This window comes from Hypomesus nipponensis, chromosome 3 (genome assembly GCF_054491055.1).
Source record: "Hypomesus nipponensis isolate SF chromosome 3, ASM5449105v1, whole genome shotgun sequence".
Taxonomy (NCBI): Eukaryota; Metazoa; Chordata; class Actinopteri; order Osmeriformes; family Osmeridae; genus Hypomesus; species Hypomesus nipponensis.
In genome coordinates, this window is record NC_140363.1 from 18,228,388 (window position 1) to 18,249,098 (window position 20,711).

Below are 20,711 nucleotides of genomic sequence, written 5' to 3' on the forward strand. Positions count from 1 at the left end.
GTTTGGTGTGGTTGAGTAATTATTGATATGAACGAAACATGAAATGCTGAAAACATTCATAATAGAATACCAACATTCAGCTGAGATTAGAGCATATCTTTGGTCCTCATGATCATGCATTGCAATAATGGCCAGTATGTTGAAGCTGCACAGTAATAACTACTGTACTAAGCTGTTTTTACAAGCACAGGCATTCAATGAGATGATTTAAATTGGAGGGAAGAAGGGTGCCTAATATATATACACATAATTAGTACAAATCTGGAAAATAAACTAGCCATTTACAAGTGCAAAACATATTTCCCATTGTGTTCCGAAATGGAATCTCAATTATATTTGAACAAATAAATCACATCTTTTTTGGTACATTTCCTAAACATCAAGTCTTGTGTTTGGTGGGCTGCTATGCCCCAGGCCTGCTTCACAGGAAGTGACCACGTTTCAACAACATTAAACTCGAGGACATCTAGCGTCCCATTGTTGGCATGGTAACTGCAGCTTTTTTTACAGTGGCGTCTTCAGCCTTCCACTGTGAAGTAACAGTTTTGATCTGAGTGTAGAACTGGATACCCTGTGTGGAGGCGAAAATACATTCAACTGGTTGCGTTACTGGTCAATACAACTGTCTAACATCGTGAGAGACTGTAACCATTGTCAGTTTAGCCTCATAAGATACAAACTGGTTTGTAGGACTGGCTTGGTGAAAGTAACCGTTGTCAGTCCAGCATCATGAGAGCTTCTAACCGTGGTTCGTCGGGCTGGCTTGGTGGTCTCTGTTACTTACTTGTTTGCCATAAAAGTTTGTGTCTCCTCTGAAGGAACCCCTTGAGCCGGTGAATGAGAACATGGGCAGAGGAACCGGGATGGGAACATTAACTCCAATCTGCAAAACACAAACATACATAAACCAATACATGACTAAATTACTGAAAACCTAAAGCCTTTGCATGTGTTCCCAGTTCAAAAGGAGGGATGGAGAAACTACACAAAATGTTTATTTTTTTGTGGGACTGCTAACTGGGCATGGTCCTTGTAGAACGTTTAAAGACTGCTGGAACAATTTTGGACACGGGACTTGAGCATTTTGGCCGAGGAAGGCGAAATTTAAAAAGAGGCATTTCAGCGAGGTTTGGAAAGCGAGCACATGGCTGGCTCAGCTTCCCCTGACTTGTGAACAGCAAACAGGGCCATGGCACACCATGTTTACGCTTAAACATTTAAGGTCAATAGGAATCCCTTTTGAGTTTAATTTAAAATGTCCCCTCTAATTCAATGAAAATGCCTCTATGTTCCTGTGTTTTGATTTTTTTTAAAGGCACATATTTGCTGTAGCTATTTGCAGGTCTGCATGGGGTGGGGAAGTAGAGAACGGAGTGGCTGAAGTGTTAGTTTTAGCACAGATGTAAACAAGGCTAAACTTGACATGGAAAATAATTGTTTTAGAGTGTTGATGTTTTAGAGCAGAGGTGTGCAGGCTCCTTGTTTAAAGGTGCTGTATGTCAGCAGTGTGTGAATACACTCTCCCTGGACAGAGGGGCGCACACACCGCACACACACTCACCTGGCCCACGTCCACCTCGTGCGTATATTTACGGGCGGTAGCTCCGTTTGTGGTGAAGATGGCCGTGCCGTTGCCATAAGGGTTGTTGTTGACTAAGCTGATGGCGTCGTCCAAACTGTCTGCCTCCAGAACGACCAGCACAGGCCCAAAGATCTCCTCGGTGTAACACTTCATCTGGGGCTGGAGGACAGGGCAGGCGGGGGCACAGATTCACATTCATCCTATACAATTCATACCATTTGGGTGGCAGCTTTTTGTTTGTTTTTTAAAGCTGTCAGGTTTTGTTTACAGACACACACACACACACACACACACTGGGGAAAAACCCTTACCGTGACCTGGCCGATGATGGTGGGTCCAACAAAGTTTCCGTTCTCGTAACCTTTGACCTTGACGTTCCTGCCGTCCAGGAGCAGTGTGGCCCCCTCAGCCACGCCACTCTGGATCAGGCTGCAGACTCTCTCCTTGGCCTGGGGCGAGATCAGGGGCCCTACGTCTGCACCGGGCTGGTCCCCTGAGAGCCCACACAAACAACCAGTTGTGAGCTCAAACACACAGGAAACCTATACACATAAAGGAAACCTACACACGCGCTCTCTCTCACACACACAAAGGAAACCTACACACATAAAGGAAACCTATACACACACAGGAAACCTCTCTCTCACACACACAAAGGAAACCTATAGACATAAAGGAAACCTACACACACGCTCTCTCTCTCACATACGGCTCCAGCCACAGGCGTACCCAGGCTGAGGGCCACTCCCTCCAGGAGGGCTGTTAGGGGTTTCCTGTGCTGCCGCACAATTAGAGTGCATCTCACTGCAAGCACGGAGAATCATTCATTTCCCCTCCATCCACACAAACAATCCCGTCTCAAAAAGATTCACTTTGGGCTTCGGGCCCGCAAACGCCAGCCGCAAATTTGCAGCATGACTTGACTCAACAAGCCCTCTATCTCTCTCGTCCGAGGCCTCGTGTGAAGTCGTGTTTGGGGTGAGAGGAGCGGTTGGGGCGGTGTGGGTGGCCTGGATGGGGTAGAGGAGGAGAGCGGGGCGGGGCAGGAGGGTGGGGTACCTGCGTTGACGCGCAGGGCCTTGGCTCGCTCCACCAGCTCAGGCAGCCAGCCGCGGGCCTCGCCCACCAGGATGGCCGTGGAAAGGGCCATGCAGCGCTGCCCTGCTGCCCCGAACGCCGCACCCACCAGCTGGTTGAGAGTGTTCTCCTTGTTGGCATCAGGCATCACCACACCGTGGTTCTTGGCTCCCTGCAGTGCATAAGAAGACGGGGGGGGGGGGGGGGGGGGAGGGCGGGGGGATGTTTAGAATTCAAAACCTCAATCTGGGCATCACTGGTTAACGTGATCAACTGGTAAGCAGGGTCTTGTGGCACCACGACCTGTGGTTGCATTCTGTTCAATCACATATAGCTTAAGTTATCATACATGACTCATTTCTAAATATAAAGTGCCCGAATTCTGCCACAAAGTCCCCTATATGAGCAGGCAGTTAAGAGGGGCACAGGGAATCCAACAGATTTATTAGCCATTGCTGCCACCTTGTGGTCAAACCTAAGAAATGCATGAGTGCTGAAAGGAGGTTCCCTCACGGTTGGAGGCCAGACTCACCATGTTAGACTGCACCCTCGCTAGAGACCAGACTCACCATGTTAGACTGCACCCTCGCTAGAGACCAGACTCACCATGTTAGACTGCACCCTCGCTAGAGACCAGACTCACCATGTTAGACTGCACCCTCGCTAGAGACCAGACTCACCATGTTAGACTGCACCCTCGCTAGAGACCAGACTCACCATGTTAGACTGCACCCTCGCTAGAGACCAGACTCACCATGTTAGACTGCACCCTCGCTAGAGACCAGACTCACCATGTTAGACTGCACCCTCGCTAGAGACCAGACTCACCATGTTAGACTGCACCCTCGCTAGAGACCAGACTCACCATGTTAGACTGCACCCTCGCTAGAGACCAGACTCACCATGTTAGACTGCACCCTCGCTAGAGACCAGACTCACCATGTTAGACTGCACCCTCGCTAGAGACCAGACTCACCATGTTAGACTGCACCCTCGCTAGAGACCAGACTCACCATGTTAGACTGCACCCTCGCTAGAGACCAGACTCACCATGTTAGACTGCACCCTCGCTAGAGACCAGACTCACCATGTTAGACTGCACCCTCGCTAGAGACCAGACTCACCATGTTAGACTGCACCCTCGCTAGAGACCAGACTCACCATGTTAGACTGCACCCTCGCTAGAGACCAGACTCACCATGTTAGACTGCACCCTCAATAGAGACCAGACTCACCATGTTAGACTGCACCCTCGCTAGAGACCAGACTCACCATGTTAGACTGCACCCTCGCTAGAGACCAGACTCACCATGTTAGACTGCACCCTCGCTAGAGACCAGACTCACCATGTTAGACTGCACCCTCGCTAGAGACCAGACTCACCATGTTAGACTGCACCCTCGCTAGAGACCAGACTCACCATGTTAGACTGCACCCTCGCTAGAGACCAGACTCACCATGTTAGACTGCACCCTCGCTAGAGACCAGACTCACCATGTTAGACTGCACCCTCGCTAGAGACCAGACTCACCATGTTAGACTGCACCCTCGCTAGAGACCAGACTCACCATGTTAGACTGCACCCTCGCTAGAGACCAGACTCACCATGTTAGACTGCACCCTCAATAGAGACCAGACTCACCATGTTAGACTGCACCCTCGCTAGAGACCAGACTCACCATGTTAGACTGCACCCTCGCTAGAGACCAGACTCACCATGTTAGACTGCACCCTCGCTAGAGACCAGACTCACCATGTTAGACTGCACCCTCGCTAGAGACCAGACTCACCATGTTAGACTGCACCCTCAATAGAGACCAGACTCACCATGTTAGACTGCACCCTCGCTAGAGACCAGACTCACCATGTTAGACTGCACCCTCAATAGAGACCAGACTCACCATGTTAGACTGCACCCTCGCTAGAGACCAGACTCACCATGTTAGACTGCACCCTCGCTAGAGACCAGACTCACCATGTTAGACTGCACCCTCGCTAGAGACCAGACTCACCATGTTAGACTGCACCCTCGCTAGAAACCAGACTCACCATGTTAGACTGCACCCTCGCTAGAGACCAGACTCACCATGTTAGACTGCACTCTCGCTAGAGACCAGACTCACCATGTTAGACTGCACCCTCGCTAGAGACCAGACTCACCATGTTAGACTGCACCCTCGCTAGAGACCAGACTCACCATGTTAGACTGCACTCTCTTCCCATGTTTGGAGCCTCTCTCGTAGATGTACTCTCCTGCCTGGTTGGAGCCCACAAAGCTGATGGCTTTAATCGCCGGATGATCGCAGATGAAGTTGACAGCTGTGGAGGAGGAAAAACTCAGCTCCGCACAGCAGTTGAGCCAGAAAACATTTCAACAACTAAACCCCCAACAATTTCAGTGAATGCAACAGCCAGCTGCTGTTGAGATGCAGGTCAAAGCACAAGAGTGCTTATACATCAGTTGAATGAGAAAAGAGCAAAAATACACAACAATCCAACAGCCATCTGCAGTCACGATGCAGGTGAACACGCTAGAGCAGGTGTCCTCAACCCTGGTGCTCAGGGACCCCCTGGCCTGCATGTGTTCTAGATGTTTCCCGGGGTCCAACACACCTGATTTAAATGCATGACATTTAAAACATGCAGCCCAGAGAGGAGAGACACATGGGGGCTCGTCTGCTCCCAGGTACCAGGCTCCTACCCTGCCCCAGGTGCCAGGCTCCTACCCTGCCCCAGGTGCCAGGCTCCTACCCTGCCCCAGGTGCCAGGCTCCTACCCTGCCCCAGGTACCAGGTTCCTACCCTGCCCCAGGTGCCAGGCCCTACTCTGCCCCAGGTACCAGGCTCCTACCCTGCCCCAGGTGCCAGGCTCCTACCCTGCCCCAGGTGCCAGGCTCCTACCCTGCCCCAGGTGCCAGGCTCCTACCCTGCTCCCAGGTGCCAGGCTCCTACCCTGCCCCAGGTGCCAGGCTCCTACCCTGCCCCAGGTGCCAGGCTCCTACCCTGCCCCAGGTGCCAGGCCCTACTCTGCTCCCAGGTGCCAGGCCCTACTCTGCTCCCAGGTGCTCCTACCCTGCCCCAGGTGCTCCTACCGTCGTGCTGGCCGTGGATGATGTTGAGGGAGCCGTCGGGGATGCCTGCGTCCTGCAGCAGCTTGACCAGCAGCATGGTGCATCCTGGGACGCGCTCGGAGGGCTTCAGCAGGTAGGTGTTACCACAGACCATGCCCATGGGGAACATCCACAGAGGGATCATGGCGGGGAAGTTGAAGGGGGCGATGCCAGCACACACCCCGATGGGCAGGCGGTAGGTGTACGTGTCCATGTCCTTGGTGATGGAGGGCAGGGTCTCTCCCAGCATCAGAGAGGTGATGCTACAGGCGTGCTCAGCCACCTCTGGACAAGGAAAGAGGGACGATGGTCAGAAACCAGACAGAGTCCATGTGTGAGGTTAGACACTAAGGCTTTACTGTCCACAAAGACTTACGTAACCCTCTGAACACATCCCCTTCAGCGTCGGCTAGGGTCTTGCCCTGTTCCAGAGTAATCAGCTTGGCAAGTTCTTTCTGAAACATGAAACACACACCATATCTGATGTAAAATCTGTTTCATAACACAAACGTCTACCTCAACTTCAACTATTTTTTTGAATGGCTAGTGTAAAGTGAAAAGTAAATTCTGCATGTACGGATATCGTTATGCTTTTTTATTTTAAGCATGTACTGTGCCAAAACAACTGACTGAATGTTTGCAGAAGTCTGTAGACAATTTGCAACAGCTCGAACCAGCTCACATCTTAAGTGTCTGATAAGGACTCTACCTTTGCTTCTTGTGGTGAAGCACTATAGGAGGTTTGTGGCCCGTTCAAAGACTTACAATGTTATCCTTGATAAGCTGCTGATAGCGCAAGAAGATCTGCTGCCGGGCTAGGATGGACACCTCAGACCAGGAGTGGTAGGCCCGGGAGCAGGAGTCCACCGCCGCCAGCATCTCCTGCTGTGTGGCCTTCGGGACACGAGCTATCACCTCGTTAGTGGCCTGGGGGGACAGAACAGTGAGGAATGTGCCAGGTGGATCATTTACCTTTTACATACACATGCCAATGCCTTTGCATTCATTTAGCAGATGTTTCCATCCAAATTGGCAAGCAAAGAGAGCATTTAGACAGTACAGTGGATGGTCAAGGATCAGAAGTGCATGGTACTAAGGTGTTTTGGTGGTCAGGGTCAAGGAATGGTCAGTATTTACTAGACATTGCAAAGTAACCTCAGTTACGTCAAACTGTTGTGAATGAATGGTATTAGAAGTAGTATGTTACTACGGGCATGTTGATGCTATCTCCGTTTGACGGATCATTATGAATTAAACACATTCCCATAGTATATACTTAACACTGAGAACTGGAACCGCTTGTTCTGAAACTAGATACTATGACATGATAAAGCGTGAGTAACTGTTTAACCTGCTAAGTAGACTTTGTTGCTTGGCCTGCTTACAGCACACATATGCAGCCCCATTCTGAGGATTCTAAGCTTCCCATAGATTCTTGCTTTACTCACCTGGCAGTTAAATGTACCTGAACACACAATCTAGGAGCGATATCAAGGTATTTTAGACAGTTATGCTGTGCTACTTACAGGATTGTGAATATCCAGCCATTCTGAAGACGTAGATTCAACAAACTTCCCGTCTATGAACAGCTTGGTAGTGGGCTGAGGAAATCAGACAGATGTTATACGACAACATGTGTCATAAAAATTGTAACAGTTTAATTTGTCTGAAACTGATTTGTAAATAAGCAACAGTGAGTCTCCATTGTCTCACCACTGATGTGGAGTAACACGTGCGCCCAAGCTGAAGAGGGATCTGTGAAGGGCAAGCCACCGTTTACACCAACTAGACAGCAGTCACACTTTGAAGGTTTGTCTTTTTGCAAAGACTGTATGTCTCTGATCTGAGATTAATCTCTAACTAGAGCTCGAGAACATCATGAGTGCGAAGTGGTGGTAGGTGTTGCATGTCAGAGGTCAAGCGAACTTGGAAAAAGTAGAAAGAATGCAGTGATATATAACTGTAATGTTGGTCTACAGGTATAGAATGAACAGCAGTGTATTCATATCTGCAGCAAAACCTAAAAAAAAACTGTTGATATAATAAGCGACTGGATGCAATTAGATTTCAGATGCAGGGAACACTAGGCTACAAGGCAATGTCAAAGATGTCGAAAACCCAGCTGCATTAATATTTTACTTTGTAAACATTGGGAAGTGTAAAAAGCATTTAGTGTTGACATTGGGATAAGGTGATTACAACAGGCGTTTAGAACGTAATCTTACCCTCTTCTTCAACAGGGATCTCATTACAGTCGTTGCCATGACGGAAATGTTATATTTATTGCTTGATTAATCCAAAAAAAAACTGTCCTACACCCTAACTGGGAGCCTTGGCCAGACAGACTGAACTCTCAGATACACGGATTTAAAAGTAGGAGGAACTTGAAATTGAGAGGTGGCTACCTATTTGCTAATTTATAGGGACGAACATAAATACTGTGTTCTTATTGGCGTTTTCATGGAAGACAAAAAACGGAATGCTATTATTTCATTGGATACATTCTGCGTCTGTCGTTCGGGTAGGCGGTTTACGTAATGTGTGTCACATCGTTGTGCTACTCTGTGTGTGTGCTACGTTTAATAATCACAGAAAATACACTTTTTAAAAGTTAGATTGTTCGAGTGGGAAGCTGACATTGAACTCAAATAAAACACGATGCTCTTTGTAATAGATGAGCGCTATAGCCCTACATTTTACATGTGCACATTTTAAAAGGCTGTAGGTTACTGTGGCTCGGAGTGTGTGTACTGTCTATATCGTGTTTAGTAATCAGTGGCACTGCGAATTGTGAAACGATTACACGAATAGTAGCCACGTCCTTCACTGCAAATATGCGCACATCGTGTGCATGCCTTGCTAAGGTATAGTAGACATAAATGGCAGTATTTTTCTTGTAATCTGCAGTTTTAAATAACTCGGTGTGAGAGCTAATATAAAACATGTGGAGTTCTGACTGGTGCTTAGTCATGGTGTAATCTCTGAGGAGGAGGGTTTTGGTGAGGAAATTCTATTGGTTACCAGATTCTGAGATTCTTTCAGGCGGCGTTGCGTGAACTTTTGCATGTGTAGTTATCTGAATCATTTGAGCTAAAACGCCTCATTAATCTGATGACCATGGCAACTCACAACAAGGTGATTCTCTGAACAACATTCTGCTAGAAACGTTTTTGTTATTTTTACTCACATGCACTGATTTATCTTTGTCTCTGTCCAGCCCGTTCTTTATGGATACTTCAGAAGTTCCTGTTCCTGGAGAGTTAGAATCGGTAAGTATCACTGCCTTCTATCAAGTTCCTCACATTGGAGGGACATCTGCTTGTAGTTTCTGGTCACTGTTATAATCAAACATTATCTCTGCCAGCGTTTGCTCTCAAAGGCATAGAGTATGACCAAGCTCCTGTCAATCTGGTCAAGGATGGGGGCCAGCAGGTACATTAACTATACCATATTTTATACCCTGAGATTTCTATACATTACCGTAAATAATTAACTGAAGGTGTGGTATCCTATTTATCATCAGACATCAAATATATAGAATATGTAGGAAGACAGTTTTCTCATACAGTATCATGTTCTTTAGCTTTCAGACCAGTATAAAGTTCTTAACCCAATGAAACAAGTGCCTGCTGTTCAAATCGATGGTATCACCCTGTCTCAGTCAGTAAGTTTTAACATTACTCTCAAAATTGAAAACAAAGAGTCCTGAACCTTTAAGTGGCCCCAATAATAGTATCCATGTTTTCTTCTCACCGGTAGCTGGCAGTCATCCAGTACATTGAGGAAACAAGGCCAGGACCCAGACTTCTTCCCACCGACCCGAAAAAGCGTGCCCAGGTCCGCATGGTCAGCGACCTCATCTCCTCTGGGATCCAGCCTCTGCAGGTCAGTCCGTGACACAAAGAGCGGTCCAGCCAAGTACATCCACCAACCCTACAGTGGCGATGCGATAAACTGATGTGAATTTCATACTCTGAACTTGTTTGCTGTTGTGTTGTATCGTTTAACGTTAGGGAATTTAAACCATCGCATTTCTGATGTGAACTACTGAAGTTGTGTGACAAACGTAGCCGTTCATCCTTTCAGAATCTCTACGTCTTGCAAAAGATCGGGGCTGAGAAGATGCAGTGGGCCCAGCATTTCCTCACACGAGGTTTTGAAGGTAGGTGTTGACTCGTCTTTCCTCCTCAATGCCACCGTCGCTCAACACCTCATTTGTTTTCTTTGTGTCTGCGGTCAGCCTTGGAACCCATGCTGAAGGAGACTGCTGGGACATACTGCGTAGGGGATGAGGTAACCAAGATAGTGTTATTGTAATGATTTGACCTCCTGAAGTGTTCTGTTTGTAAATACTTTGACTAACCAGAAGTTTACCTCTTAGATTTCCATGGCAGACATCTGTCTGGTCCCACAGGTCTACAACGCTGACAGGTAGGTTGTCAGTGAGCCTTCAACTGCTTATTTTTCATGGTGAACAAAATTGCCCGTTCAAGCAAATGTTTAATTATTAACTGTTTTTTTTTTTTTACGTCTGTCCCAAAAGGTTCAAAGTTGACATCAGCCCATTCCCGACTATTAAACGACTGAACCAAACGTTAATGGAAATAGAGGCTTTCAAAGTCAGCCACCCATCTTGCCAGCCAGATACCCCTCCAGATTTGCGCGCATAAGTCGACTGCTGCTCAAAGGAGGGAACCAACTGTCAAACTTTTTTTTATTCCCACCTTAATAAAATGTTTTGTTAAAAATATTCTGGCATCTGATGTATTTTCAAATGACAATCTGCTGGTTAAAAATAATTTATTACAGTTTTGTGGAATCAATTTAAACTCTTTCCCTATATGTAAAACATGCAAATGACTGATGAGTAAATTTGTGAGATAAAATGTGTGAATATGAACATGAGTGAAGCATGCAAGTTATTTATTGTGCAAAAGCCCAAATATCCTAAACCAGCACACGTGTTCAGTTCATTTTCTGGGGAAAGCAGTTGACAACACTGGCACTAAGTTGGTTTGTAAAATAGCTGGATTTCAGCTTCTAGATACATTGACCAAAAATTAGATAAAAAAAAAGGTTCAGCTCAACCTGGGAAAAAAACACAAAAGAGAATCTCACAAGTACAAAAAACATGCATTCGTTGATGTGCCTTGTGCCTGCATTATTGTCAGTACCCACTAAGAAAAACTGTAGGGTTCTAAGATCCAACCAACAGAGAGAAAGCACTTACAGGCAACATCTCTCCCTGAAAGGAGGATTTGCAAGTGTGCAAATGGAGCCAATTAAAAGACCGACTGCGGCCACAACAACCACATGTGTGCAGAACATGTAAATGCCACCAACGAGCAGCATGAGTCATGTGACACAGTCACGGTGCGTCTTGAATGAGCACACAGGAGTCTAATGCCTGCTTTTCCCCTCCTCTGCTTCTTCCAACACATCCTCCCAAATCCTCCAGAAACACACTAGGCCCGCCTGGTTTGTCACCGTGTCATCTTCACTACCTGAGAGCCTGACTCTCACCGACAGGGATCTCCAGAGTACATTTGACGGTGTCGTTGTAGAAGTTTCCGGCGCAGTCGGATCCTCCGAACACCAAGAGTGTACAGCGGAGGCTCCCATAAGCTCCCTGCTTCCATTTCTTAGCGTCCGTGAGCCCGGAGCCCCCCAAGGGAAGCAGGCTATGGCCGGCGCGAGGCTTGGAGCAGAGGACAGCAGACGTCAACGAACTCCACATACTAGTCTCTGTAGAACACATGAGGGAGGGATGATTTTTCATTAGTATTGAAGCAGAGAGCTTTCAATGCCACACATATTTGATCAATCAAATCATATTTAAACAGCCACATTTTAAGTTATTTTAAAAAGCTGTCCCACCCACATTTGAAAACAAACCGGCACCCCAGTACCAGGCTCTCTATAAGCTCCAGCAGGGTCTCCTGAGCAGAGACCTGATGTGTGGCGAGAATCCTCACCTACGTTGAAGACATGGATGTCCTGCAGGGCACCAATAGAACTGCAGCCGCCACTGACCAGCATTCTGTTATCTGACACCGGGAGGGCAGCGTGGAATCTGATTGGACGCATGCACACACACACGAGGACAGAACCAAGACATTATGTACTCACATCCTCAGGATATGCCAAACCGGAAACAGATTGTGGCTTTGCAATAGCATTTATCGGGGGTTCAGTGAATTTGCTCACCCTCTAGGCAGTGGTGGCATGTTCCCAGATTTCACAGCTGTGTACTCCATGAAACCTATTTCACCCAAATGAAGAAAAAAAAAAACTCATATATGTAGCAGTGAAAATGAAGACTGGACATTACCTTGCCACCTTACCAAGATCCAAAAAGTGGAGGTCATTTAGGAACGTGGCAGTCTTCCTGCCACCAAAGATGATCAAGTTGTTTGACAACAAGATAGTCGAGTGTCTGTTGGCGGGGGGGAAAAAAAGATTGCAAGAGCTTCTGTTACAGTAAGGACACAGGCTTTATCCACACATAGTATTCCAGGTAAGGTTGAAGAGACACTGACCCAAACCTGGGCAGTGGTCGATCTCCTTCCACTATGGGTTGGTACCACAGCTCAAATTCTGGGTTGTAGATGTACAATGTGTTACTGCAGACCCTACCACCAGCCCCGTGACTGGGGTGAACTCCTCCAAATACATACAGCTCCTTCTTGTAAAAAGCTGCAGAGTGATATGCCAACATTGGAACGTTGCCTCTTGCCTAAACGGAGAAAAAGTAATGAAAAAGACCAACAAAAAAATAAATCCTACTCCTGCTTTCATTGGACTGAAACAACACATGTTAAAATACTGCATGGGAACGAGCATCTAAATGAACCCACTGTGACGAGCCTCCACTTCCAGGTCAGCGTGTCCAGGATGTAGAGGTCGCTGAAGCGCTGCCCCTCCCTCAGACCCCCGTACACAAACACAGCCCCGGACCCTGGATCATAGGAGGCAGAGTGCCCGCGGGCGCAGGGGGGCACTCTGCCACAGGTAGAGGGGTTCATTGGGAACCAGAAGTCGTTGTCTGTGTGTGGAGAGGGAATCCTGCATTAAAAAGGAATCGAACCAAAACAACCAACATGCGACGTGATTCTAACCTCAAAAAGATATTCTGTCCTCTTACCCATTTCGAATTTCCATAGGGAGTCCTTGCAGTGGGTCTGGTCTGAAGATTCCCCTCCGATGACAACAGCCGTTTCTGCGTCAGTCTGACACATGGTGTGGCACCAGCGCTCAGATGGATGAACTGAGAAGAAACGTACGGAAGGCAATCAGTGACAATATCTCTCTCTCTCTCTCTCTCTCTCTCTCTCTCTGTGTGTGTGTGTGTACACCTGTACCATGTTGTATATATGAGGGTTTGTGCTGACCTGCTTCTCTGCACTTCTTTATATTCACAGTGTCCTCCTCACTGCTCGTTCTGGACATGTTCCTCTTCTTGGGGATAGATGCTTGGCCAGTGTCTTCCTGAAGACCACCAAGATCTTCTGAACTCCATGGAAATCGACCTCTCTTCCCAATCACAGTCCTACATGGGGTCTTGTCCTTCAAACAGTTAAACTAATTGATTAAAACAGACTTATACTATGGTTCTCCTGGTTAGATTGAGGCCTTGTTCATACGTACTGTAGGCCAGACTGTGGGTTTCCCGATGGTGGGTTTTCTAAGAAGGGTGGAGTCATGGTATTCTGGCTTGTTAGCTTTCAGCTCTGCATAGCAAACACTGTCTTCCAACTGTGAGGAGTTGGGAGTCATCTTTACAAAATTATACATACATACATACATAAGCTTTTTCATCATTTTAAATTAAACTTTCAGTAGAACTATCCAGTACCTTCCTACCTAGTTACTGCCTAAAATGACCAACTGGATTCCTGTAGTCTAGAGTTTCCTACCTGTATACTGCCACTGTCTTTGAGCAGAGTCTGGGAGACATCAGCAATGCTCTGCAGGTCAGAGGTAGAATGCTTCGATGTCCCCAGTAGAGTACTGTCATTGACTTCATCCTGTTTGACAGGGTACAGACAACACTGTATCCAGATACTTGTATTTTCAACACTTTAAAACGTGTGAACACATTATGAATACATTTAAACTAAATTAAATATAATGTTTTTGTAACTTACTTCCCCACAAACACTGAGAATAATCTTTCCATAGACTCCTCGCCTGTTCATATCGGCTGCTTCTGTGACTAGTTCAGGATTCCACCCTCCCTCCCAAATAAGACATCTGGCAGACAAGACAGTTAACGACAGCAAATCACGCAGATTGTGTTTATAGATTTGTACACATACCTTGTCTGAGACGTCAGAGTTCCAATCCTCTGTGGTTTGACATCCTGGCTGACCATAAAGTCTACCAAGATGATGGTCTCGTTTGATCTCCATTCTCCTAGACCAAACACGACCAGTTGTTGTGGAAGTGGCAATGGTATTTGGACCTGATGGCACCTACGGTTGGATTTGCTGTGGAAATGACGATAGGTGAATGTTTGGACGTATTTTAATTCTGGCAAAATTTCTAACAAAAAATAATCCAACTACATTATAATGTAAAAATATGTAAATTGCTTACGAGATGAACTGACGGGGCGCCTCACGTAAAGACCATAACACGAAGAAGTTTATTCGACCCATGTTCAAATTTACATCAAAGTTACTGTAGACTTGGGTTTGAAACTACGCAACTGCTACAAACAGCTCACCTGTGCAATGTGTTGGGCGCGTGTTCATGTTTTTTTTTTTACCACCTCTGCCTGCTTATTGGACACCACTTGATTGTCTGACAGGCGGATCATTTGGTTTAACTGCTCGCTTTAACTCCGTCCACTCAGCCGGGCTACTCCTAGTAATAAAAAGTGTTTATGTCAATACAGCATAGAAGTTATTTGTTGCCACAAGCTTTTGGGAAAAGATACAAATAGTAACCCGGTGTGTTTCATCAGCTCTGTAATAATTACATCAACTCCCTAATGGCTCTATTAAATGGAGACTCGAGGGACTTTTCCCCAGAAGCAACCAACTACTGAAATCTGTAGTTCTGAAATGGCGACACGTTCCTGTGATATTACATGACATTGACCTATACAACTGGACAAACGATGCTATGATGCTGCCTGACAAGGTCATCATGACTTTAGAGAATTGTGCAACTCATTCAGGTGCATATTTGTATGTTTTAGAGCAGTTTCAAGGAAAATCTGTGTTTTTCCTCTTTATTACAGAAACATGTAAATATCAGGAAGGCTTACATAAAGAGTGAACATGGAAAAAAACTATTAGGTTGCTTAACACAATAGCAGCACATTTCTCATGATCTTTGGGAACATGCACACAACAAGCAAAGTGAGGTAAAACATTGGATTTTGGAAACATAAATGGGAGGATATATGTTACAGGTATGAATGGGTGTGTTTCAAAGTACACACATAAACAGTGTGAAAGCACACAAATTTACAATACATTACATTCATAATTAAAGAAACGTCTACATAAATTAGCAGTCTAAGACATTTGCAACACATCACACAAAACTGAATCTGTGTCATCACCTACAACTTCCTCTGGTAACTGACCACCAAGATCAACCCACCAGCTTGAGACAAACAAACTATATTCACCATGGTCAAATGCAAATATTGAACCAGCTTTACATAATATGGCCTTCTGTGATAAGAGATGGCTTTTATTTGTGTCATAAAGACAGACTGTTAATGTCTGTTATCTGGATAACAGGGTACAGAGGAACCATTTCTATAGCTGTTTGAAATGATTGCATTTGGATAAGCATGGTGATCATGTTTTATACAAAGTACAAAAAAACATACAAGGGTAAAACAACTTAAGAAATAATAATGATATCAAAAAGGTGCATGCACAAGAAGAACACGTTTATGACACTGAACCTGTTTCCTGATAAAGCATTTGACCAATCAATCCAGCTCACTAGCAGATCAACAGGGTCTTGGGTATGTTTTAACGAAATAAAACATATTCTTTATCCTGGGCACTTTGCTTCACTTAATTGCACATTTGAACAAACACAGAACAATTGCAAATGTGCAAGGCTTCATAAAATATTCTTTATAAACAGATGGAGACATACTAATAAATGTCATGCTCTGTAGCACTCTGGTTCTGCAGATTAACTGTGTGGCCTACAGGAGCAAACACAAGCTCTGATTGTGTCAAAAATATACAACTATTAACTATCACATATTCAGTATATATTCTTTGTATATGGCATCAAAAATAGTAGTTTGTCATTTCTTGGGAGTCGTACATTCATATACAACTACACACTAGATATTTAGGCACTGTAATACACTCTGTAATACAGAGTCTTGTTTCGCCATAGAGAGTAAGAATTATCAAACTTCAGAAGGTAGGTGCCCTCGCCTGGGAATTCATGACAGCCACCATGAACAGACAGGTGGCTGTCCTGGCGATAAACAGGAAGGATTTCCCCCAGGTTAACGTTGGCTACTGATTTGGAACCCTTCTCCACATCTCCACTGGTAACAGGTCCTGTAACAGCACACACACACACACACACACACACACACAACTGAACAACTAATACATGGATGTTTGGATGCAGAAATCAATGTATGTAATGTAAAAGAGTCCATGCCAAAACATAATAATATTTATATATTTTTTAATATAAAATAAATCTGGGAGAGGTACCAACTCACCTTCGGGATCTTCGTCCTCGTCTTCATCATCGCTGGACTCGCTGACGTGCACAGTGATGTCCCGGCTGGTGACAGGAGTCCAATCGAAATAGATCCCGAAGCCGATGTCATAGCCGTCAGTGGCGAACTCCCAGCACACCTGCTTCCCCTCAGGGACGGTGGGAACATGCACAGTCATAATGTCCCCGCGGTACACCGTCACAACGCTGTCCTTCTCAAGCCGGAGCTTGGTCTTCAGCTCTCTGAGCGCTGGGGACGTCCAGGTGGACGGAGGCTTCAACGGAGGCAGCTGGGCTGTGTTACAAGAACAGACCCACCCAAAACACAGAATGAACCCCCCCCCAAAAAAAAAATACATTAAAGTATAAACAATAGTGCATGCACCGTGTCGTTTAGATTTTCACTGAGACCATAAACCTTGGAGAGTTAGTGGGTTTGAAGTGTGAGGCACCACTAGGAGGAAAACTGAGCCTCACCTTTTCTCTCCGTAGTGTTCTGAGTATCCCCTGTGACGCTGTCGTCTTCTGTGTCTCCGCCCGCAGCTTGCACATTAGGAACCTCCTGATTACTCTAAAAACAAACACATTAGAACACACACACACATACCTTTAACGAAGGTCAGCTAATGTTTATCAATCTCTGTGGTACTATTAGGCAAAGCAAGCTCAATATACCTCCATGGTGTCATTGATTTCACCCATACCAGCTTGACTGATAGAAGAGGTGCAATTCTGAGAGAGGTCAGTACTCTGAAGCCTGAAAAAAACATAACAGCTCATGTTGTAATCACTCCTCAATAATTCATATGTCAGGGGAGAAGTCCAACAGTGACTGTCAATCTTAAAAAGCAACAGCTATGTATGACTATACTGGTTGGATTTAAGAGTGGTCAAGAACATTAAATCAAAGATCAAATCAGGTACCAGGACTCGATGAGTGACATACCTGTCTAACGGACTGTTCTCCCAATTTTTCGATGTAATTCCGGGGAAAGAAGAAACTGACAGCGATGACAATCTGGATTGAAGCTCCGATGTAGCTTCTAATCTCTCCATATCTGAAATGAGTCGATGAACACTTCTGTTCACATGCAACCGACCTTCTTTCGCTCTGGTTCCCACCCATCTCCCTTCCTCCCCCTACCTCTATCTCTCCCTCCCTATCTCTATCTCTCTCTTCCTCTCTCTATCACACACACACACACAAACGTTTTTAAATGAACGAATAAGAAAGGCGTTGTGTTATAGACATTGCACCACGGGGTCAAGCTTTAGATGGATGATTGACAGACTATTCAATTGGAAATACATTAGCTGCAATAGTCGAATATGTTGAAACATCCGCAATGATTTTCTCTTATGCAGCCTAGTCTGTTATAGACCATCGAATCGTGCAAGTGTTTCACTCATGTGTGACAACCGAACTATAGAATCAAAATGCAAAACTGCTAGATAAAATGGTGCTCTCTCTTAGAACGCCATTCGTCCAACTTGATCCCTACTCTAGCGAAGAGGATCGCCTAGCAGCACCAGCAGCATCACTTCCCGTGAAGCTAGCCTACGATAGCTTGCTAATTTGCTCTATCGTCAACAACCTGGATAGCGACGTTAGCATTAGCCACTGGCAACTAGCTAGCTGCCTAGTGGTACTGCCTCACCAAGTCGTATCACTCCTCTGAATTAGAAAGTAACAAGTAACGAGAGTACAAACCTACAAGAGATGTCAATCATGTGATTGGGTGTAGCGTACGATTGTTCCCCTTTGGCTGTCAACAACCCCACGGAAATGTATCCAGCGAACAAGCAACGAAGTCAAAATGCTCCGATTCCCCGAAGAAAAAAAATCCCTCGTCCTTCGGTTTTAATACTTCCGTAATTTCACGAATGTTGACGAAATCCGGGGGTGTGCTTTGTTAAAGTGACATTCCACCCAACAGTGAGAATTTTTTTCCCCTTTTTCTGTATTCTCAGAACACGTAGGCTTCACTTCACAGAGTAAATAACATATGACCAAATGTAGCCTAATCAGCAATAGATCTTTATTGAATACCTTACGTTTTGGCATAAAATATTTCTGAAAATCAACATCACACAAGACGCTGTATTTTGCAACGACTGTGTGATACCTTCTTTAACTAGCTCCATTATCTTCCATTTTTAGCGTTCCTGCCCTGCTAGGGATTGTTTGTAAACAGCAGAGATGCACCCTTGGATTGCTTTGTTCCTTGTTATAAAGCATGATAATGGTGTCTCCTTTGTCTGAGCATCAATCAAATTTATCCAGGGGAAAAGCCTGAAAACATAGCAAAACAAAATGAATTCAACAGGTGAATCAAACAAACAAAATAATCACTTCCTTTCTTTACATCTATCTTCATCTAATTCCAGGATAGTATGCGGTAATGAATAGATAGCAGAGATTCACAACTTACTCGTCTGGGGAAAGGGAAGATGCATATGAAGAACAGACATAACTGTGTTGGGTGAATTTCGCAGTGTCTGAGTCTTTCAACTTAAATAGCTCATTGATTAGTTCCACAGCTTCAGCTGATGTCCTCTGAGCATCGGTGCAGATGTTCAGCAGAGAATAGAATAGTCCAGACACCCACTTTGGATTCAAAGAAAGGCCACCTGAATACGATTTTAGATAAACTAACAAAGTTAGTTAAATAATAAAAATTATTTATATGGGACACAACATATCTGAGGTATTTGTGCATAGCACAGTAGTGTTTGATACCAATATAACCCACCACTCATTGTAAGAGGACAAGATGATTCCACTAATTTGGGGTCTTTTACAGCCTGAGTCAGATGACTGTGGGCCAGCCACACGTCACTCCAGTCACAAACCCCAAATTCATATTGTGGTTTCAGAATGAAGTCGTGTCCAAGAATCTGCGCCAGTCTAGAACACGTGACACAACATGACAATGTGTTGATAACTTTTATTACGTTTCTTCAACTTAAAGAAAATACTAAGTTTTACCTTTTAACACACACAGCAGACGTGAAGCTATACACCAGGCAGTGTTTGGGTACGTGAGAGCGGATCTCTGCACACACCTTGGTCACCTGGGAGGGCAGGCAGCAGAGGAACAGCAGGTGTGCCCAGGCCACAAGTCTCCGGTTATCAAAGTAGCACTTAATCCCCATCTTGACAAACTCTTCTGCAATGCATGACAAACATATTCTTCTTGTAGGTATATGAGCAGAATACAGTTACAGGATGACAAGAGGACTGTATTTAGACTTACCAAGAGTTTCAGGTCTCCGAGTTGAAATGTTGATTTTAGATGGTTTTATTTGAGTCTTTTCCAGAAGCACATGGGCCAACTGTTTACCAAGGTTACCTCCTCCAAGAATCCCCACCTTTAGCTCCATCTCTGGCCTGTAAACGCTTGATGCCCCTACATCTTGGTCCAGAATTCTCCTTTGAATGGTCTTCCTCCAAATAAAAATAAAACATGATCCTTAGCCATTATGATAGGGGAGATGCGAGACAAATTTTGTAGAAATGATTTATGTAATATGGAATGTCAATATGTAGGCTACTCCACCTCAAGGAATTAGCAAGTTTGCAGACAAAAGCAGCATGCGCACATCCACAAATCGACAGTCCAGCGGATCGTGAACGTAGGAACAAGTATTCCTTTTCATTTTCGTTAAGTCCACACTCAAACCCAAGAGTTTTCAGATTGACGGTGAAGTCCAACATCATCTGTAGGCTACATTTCAGGCGTGACAGCAACAATGGACTGATATTATGATTTTAAATATCAGTGTTAACCGTTTATACCCGACGGTTATCTAATCATACATCAAATCATTTGTTCTAGACTACATTGGTGTAACAAAAATAAATGTTACAATTGCACTTACCAAACGCCGATATCCCAGTAACTATGGTAACGACCAAACACAAACTAGCTCAGACAACAATTGTTGTCTGACATTTAAGGTTGGATAACAAAGTTGAAACTCAAAAGTTCACAGACATTGGGGAACACAAAGTCTCCCGAGTGAGGAGCTCCTAATTAGTAGGTAAAAGACAACGAACCAGATCCTACAGGAGGACCCTAGACTAATCATAGCCGCAATACAATACAGTACTGCACGAATAATAAAGACTGGACAGGATTTATCTACAGAAGTTGACTAGTCTAATCTAGCTTGCAGTAGTTGCTATTTAGTATAGCCAACTATAGTATCACTGAACCAGAG

At 45.1% G+C, this 20,711-nt stretch overlaps 5 protein-coding genes across 8 annotated transcripts; 1 reads left to right on the forward strand and 4 right to left on the reverse strand.

The window, feature by feature from the left end:
* Position 1: 1 nt before the first annotated feature.
* aldh6a1 (aldehyde dehydrogenase 6 family, member A1) lies at positions 2–8,132 on the reverse strand. The gene is made up of 12 exons (XM_084681455.1): positions 7,994–8,132; positions 7,482–7,523; positions 7,295–7,369; positions 6,534–6,695; positions 6,145–6,223; positions 5,751–6,053; positions 4,857–4,978; positions 2,642–2,831; positions 1,894–2,075; positions 1,562–1,741; positions 785–883; positions 2–571 (listed from the first exon to the last, which is right to left on the reverse strand). Exons 1-12 carry the CDS (start codon positions 8,030–8,032, stop codon positions 467–469), a joined length of 1,578 nt encoding a protein of 525 aa, XP_084537581.1. The 5' UTR covers positions 8,033–8,132; the 3' UTR covers positions 2–466.
* A 243-nt stretch (positions 8,133–8,375) lies between these two features.
* On the forward strand, positions 8,376–10,518 carry gstz1 (glutathione S-transferase zeta 1). Of its 2 annotated transcripts, none has more exons than XM_084681461.1 (9): positions 8,376–8,632; positions 8,986–9,037; positions 9,133–9,200; positions 9,352–9,432; positions 9,528–9,653; positions 9,855–9,930; positions 10,009–10,061; positions 10,150–10,199; positions 10,312–10,518. In XM_084681461.1, exons 1-9 carry the CDS (start codon positions 8,603–8,605, stop codon positions 10,436–10,438), a joined length of 663 nt encoding a protein of 220 aa, XP_084537587.1. In that variant the 5' UTR covers positions 8,376–8,602; the 3' UTR covers positions 10,439–10,518. The 2 variants fall into 2 exon arrangements, with proteins under 2 accessions (XP_084537587.1, XP_084537588.1); XM_084681462.1 differs by lacking the exon at positions 8,376–8,632 and adding an exon at positions 8,754–8,903.
* A 33-nt stretch (positions 10,519–10,551) lies between these two features.
* Positions 10,552–14,648, reverse strand: LOC146300164 (dynein axonemal heavy chain beta). Its single transcript, XM_084681454.1, has 13 exons — positions 14,367–14,648; positions 14,087–14,257; positions 13,916–14,021; positions 13,685–13,795; positions 13,416–13,523; positions 13,160–13,334; positions 12,913–13,035; positions 12,626–12,813; positions 12,308–12,504; positions 12,113–12,204; positions 11,976–12,030; positions 11,744–11,841; positions 10,552–11,513 (listed from the first exon to the last, which is right to left on the reverse strand). Exons 1-13 carry the CDS (start codon positions 14,426–14,428, stop codon positions 11,269–11,271), a joined length of 1,731 nt encoding a protein of 576 aa, XP_084537580.1. The 5' UTR covers positions 14,429–14,648; the 3' UTR covers positions 10,552–11,268.
* Positions 14,649–14,992: 344 nt separating this feature from the next.
* Positions 14,993–18,354, reverse strand: tmed8 (transmembrane p24 trafficking protein 8). 2 transcript variants are annotated; one of them, XM_084681458.1, is made up of 6 exons: positions 18,203–18,354; positions 17,434–17,545; positions 17,163–17,244; positions 16,965–17,058; positions 16,489–16,782; positions 14,993–16,318 (listed from the first exon to the last, which is right to left on the reverse strand). In XM_084681458.1, the coding sequence occupies exons 1-6, from the start codon at positions 18,216–18,218 to the stop codon at positions 16,101–16,103; spliced, it is 816 nt and encodes a 271-aa protein (XP_084537584.1). In that variant the 5' UTR covers positions 18,219–18,354; the 3' UTR covers positions 14,993–16,100. The 2 variants fall into 2 exon arrangements, with proteins under 2 accessions (XP_084537584.1, XP_084537585.1); XM_084681459.1 differs by having other exon boundaries at positions 18,199–18,354.
* A 158-nt stretch (positions 18,355–18,512) lies between these two features.
* On the reverse strand, positions 18,513–20,647 carry noxred1 (NADP-dependent oxidoreductase domain containing 1). Of its 2 annotated transcripts, none has more exons than XM_084681466.1 (7): positions 20,370–20,647; positions 20,048–20,215; positions 19,745–19,935; positions 19,477–19,657; positions 19,241–19,395; positions 18,920–19,118; positions 18,513–18,780 (listed from the first exon to the last, which is right to left on the reverse strand). In XM_084681466.1, exons 2-7 carry the CDS (start codon positions 20,206–20,208, stop codon positions 18,645–18,647), a joined length of 1,023 nt encoding a protein of 340 aa, XP_084537592.1. In that variant the 5' UTR covers positions 20,209–20,215; positions 20,370–20,647; the 3' UTR covers positions 18,513–18,644. The 2 variants fall into 2 exon arrangements, with proteins under 2 accessions (XP_084537592.1, XP_084537593.1); XM_084681467.1 differs by having other exon boundaries at positions 18,639–18,780; positions 18,920–19,095.
* Positions 20,648–20,711: the final 64 nt, after the last annotated feature.

Bases quoted from the DNA above. Each gene is read 5' to 3' on its own strand.
- aldh6a1 (XM_084681455.1), bottom strand. From the start codon at position 8,032: ATGGCAACGACTGTAATGAGATCCCTGTTGAAGAAGAGG. The intron at 6,054-6,144 runs GTAAGTCTTTGT...TTCCTTGTCCAG, and splicing joins GGATGTGTTCAGAGGGTTAC to AGGTGGCTGAGCACGCCTGT. The intron at 1,742-1,893 runs GTAAGGGTTTTT...CCTGTCCTCCAG, and splicing joins CCATCATCGGCCAGGTCACG to CCCCAGATGAAGTGTTACAC.
- gstz1 (XM_084681461.1), top strand. From the start codon at position 8,603: ATGCGCACATCGTGTGCATGCCTTGCTAAG. The intron at 9,433-9,527 runs GTAAGTTTTAAC...TCTCACCGGTAG, and splicing joins GTATCACCCTGTCTCAGTCA to CTGGCAGTCATCCAGTACAT. The intron at 9,931-10,008 runs GTAGGTGTTGAC...GTCTGCGGTCAG, and splicing joins CCTCACACGAGGTTTTGAAG to CCTTGGAACCCATGCTGAAG.
- LOC146300164 (XM_084681454.1), bottom strand. From the start codon at position 14,428: ATGGGTCGAATAAACTTCTTCGTGTTATGGTCTTTACGTGAGGCGCCC. The intron at 13,796-13,915 runs GTAAGTTACAAA...CCTGTCAAACAG, and splicing joins TTCTCAGTGTTTGTGGGGAA to GATGAAGTCAATGACAGTAC. The intron at 12,205-12,307 runs GTCAGTGTCTCT...CCCCGCCAACAG, and splicing joins CGACCACTGCCCAGGTTTGG to ACACTCGACTATCTTGTTGT.
- tmed8 (XM_084681458.1), bottom strand. The intron at 17,059-17,162 runs GTATATTGAGCT...GTTTGTTTTTAG, and splicing joins AAATCAATGACACCATGGAG to AGTAATCAGGAGGTTCCTAA. The intron at 16,319-16,488 runs GTGAGTTGGTAC...GTGCTGTTACAG, and splicing joins CGAGGACGAAGATCCCGAAG to GACCTGTTACCAGTGGAGAT.
- noxred1 (XM_084681466.1), bottom strand. From the start codon at position 20,208: ATGATGTTGGACTTCACCGTCAATCTGAAAACTCTTGGGTTTGAGTGT. The intron at 19,396-19,476 runs GTAAAACTTAGT...CACGTGTTCTAG, and splicing joins TCTGCTGTGTGTGTTAAAAG to ACTGGCGCAGATTCTTGGAC. The intron at 19,119-19,240 runs GTGGGTTATATT...AATCGTATTCAG, and splicing joins TTGTCCTCTTACAATGAGTG to GTGGCCTTTCTTTGAATCCA.